Genomic DNA, 2500 nt, shown 5'->3' with positions numbered 1-2500 from the left:
GTGCCTTCCCCCTTACACAGCAAATTTTTCTGATGCCCCCAGCCCTTGCAGCCTTAATTTTCTTGGCATGCTTCACCACCCAATAAAAAATAAATGGTCCAGAAGAAATTGTTATTTTGTGGTCTTTCTTAGTAAACCATACCATCTTTATTAATAAACTTGAGTACAAACATTTCTGGGGTGTTTCCCTGTAGCCAATGGGATGCAAAATTTTGTAATTGCAAGAAACTGGTGAATACTGCCATGGCTTCCATCTGTTAATAATATCAGCTTAAACTCTAATATGATTGTCCCAGGTAACAGGCAAATGTGACCCAGAAATACTTTCAGTGTTTGTGCAGCACTGTGAAACTCCAAAAGCAACATACCTTTTAAACATGGAAACAAATGGAACAGTCAAAATGGCAGATATATCACCCAATGCTTTTGTGTAATAACAGGAACAAAGATATTACACATGAACAAAGCCCACAAGAGCTAACATGATGAAGGTTTTTATGATGAAGTCTTGACTATTCCACTCATAACCTATACATTGTACCTTTTAACTTTGACAATAACAGGATCTTTTAAAAAGACTGAAACCTTTTTTGGAACATAATATGCACCATATAAGTTTAGGTTATATGTAGTCAAATTATAAACCAACTGATTGTGCAAAGTGAAACAGTGTTTTCTAGTAAAAAACAAAACAATGTTTACAGTGTCTATCGATTCTACTAATAAAGCCAACAGCATATTAGCTAGAGGGCTAGATGGGCTGTTATTTCCTTGGAAACCATATAGGTGCACTCAAACTGCAGGGAAATGAAAAACAACTGTAACACAACTAGGTGACTGATCATGTAATTTTCAGCCTGTGTAAACCATGGATAAAGAAATGTTTCTTTGTTCAGTCCATGATAATTTGTTCTTTTATTTCTTTCCAGTTGATGGGCAATAGGCGCCTATAGTCGAACAATTCATTAGTTTATGGCCTGCCAAAAGCCTGGCTTTTGCAGTAAGCCAAAGTAAAGAGCTCTCTAAATGATTCTGCATTCTGTAAATGCTGAACTGGAAATGTTATGGACTTCGCACAAGCACTAACAACAGGAAAGCAAACAGAGTGCCCTGGCTTATTCTTTAAACAGTCGTGGTCAAAATAAACTGGTATTTTAAACCTTTTTCCTGAAATTGGCTTATGCTGTGATCCTGTCAGCCAGCCCATGATCCCTGGTACACTGAGACTAGGACTCTCAAAAACCAAGCTTTCATCTTGATTAAAAGCCTCATCCTCATCCGAGTTCTGTTCCTCTTTAAAGTTGCATGCAATGGGTGCCACATGACCTACCACATTTCCTGTTTCACAGTCGTTGAGAATGTCTTGAAAGAAGTCCATGATGTCCCCTTCAAAGCATCGTCTTGATGTGCCTTCCCGTGAATAATGAGGTTCCAAAAGTGAGAAGAGGTAGTCAGCATCAGGTTTTCTTCTCCAATCTTCATCATGTCAAATTCTTTAAATGCTGCTTCATAGGCACACTGTTCAAGAAAACAGGGGGGTGGGCCTCCCTGAGCAAGTGAGACAGCAACAATCTCTCCACATGTTCGGAAACTGCCATTTTGTACAAGAAAGGAGGAGTCCATTGGGGCTCCATCTGGAAACATGCTTTCAGCCATATCAGCAATGCATTGTTCCAAAAATTCTAAGGCAATGGCTCCATTGTCAATGCCACTTTCCCCACTGTAGTGGACACTCAATCTATTTGTTGTGTGGGACTTGGAGGTTTGTCTTTGCCACAAGCTAATAATTCTGGAGAAAGGAGCTTTTCTTCTTGTTGTAATGAAAAATTGCTTATCATGTTTAACTTGGGATGCCAAACTGTCTACTACATCTTTGTAAATGTTTATCAGTGCATAGTTACCATTTGGAGTCATAGCTGCTTGGTTTTCCAGACTTACGGGAACATCAATGACTTCCTTTGAGTTGCAGGAATTCAATTCATTCTGCAATGTTCGAGCTATGGCCTCATCCAACTCTATTTGCTCACACATGGAAGGAAACTCCTCTGCAGTGGATTGACAGTCATCCTCTGATGGGCCCTCTGATGTACTGGCAGGCTCCTGGAGATACTTCTCATAGGCAGAAAAGTGATCTGTGTTACACAGACAAAAAACTAAACGTTTGTAGTCCTTCCCGACTTCTGTTTTGTACTGCTTCAAAGAAAAAAAATATTTTGTTTGACCTGATAAAAAGAGAACATAACAAAAGAAAAAAATGAGAGGCTTAAAAATCAAGGGCGAACAGGGAAGAATCTCAGGGCAAACCACTATCAAATTGGTGAGACCACTAGAAAAATCTTTCCAAATGTTTGGGAGACATGTATGATTCTAACTTGCAAACGTTTGCCAGTGGATATTTTTCTCTCTCGCAGATTATCAAAATCACTCGCACTCGGAAGTTTGTGAGCGTTCATTTCAAGCCGTGAATCTGAGTGCAAATACAGGACCGTACAATAGATAC

At 39.3% G+C, this 2500-nt stretch overlaps 1 protein-coding gene and 1 long non-coding RNA gene across 2 annotated transcripts in view; one reads left to right on the top strand and one right to left on the bottom strand.

The window, feature by feature from the left end:
- Positions 1 to 2500, top strand: part of LOC137985362 (uncharacterized) — a 188174-nt gene that overhangs the window by 11232 nt on the left and 174442 nt on the right. The window lies entirely within an intron of this gene.
- The window catches only part of LOC137981723 (uncharacterized), a 2069-nt gene continuing 895 nt past the window's right edge, over positions 1327 to 2500 (bottom strand). Inside the window, exon 2 of the mRNA XM_068828785.1 lies at positions 1327 to 2222. Coding sequence (XP_068684886.1) covers positions 1327 to 2222 — 896 coding nt within the window. The remainder of the gene's footprint in view (positions 2223 to 2500) is intronic.

The sequence above is a fragment of the Montipora foliosa genome, chromosome 1, assembly GCF_036669935.1.
Source record: "Montipora foliosa isolate CH-2021 chromosome 1, ASM3666993v2, whole genome shotgun sequence".
Classification (NCBI taxonomy): Eukaryota; Metazoa; Cnidaria; class Anthozoa; order Scleractinia; family Acroporidae; genus Montipora; species Montipora foliosa.
The sequence above is the reverse complement of the archived record's forward strand: the minus strand, read 5'-3'. Positions and strand labels throughout refer to the sequence as shown.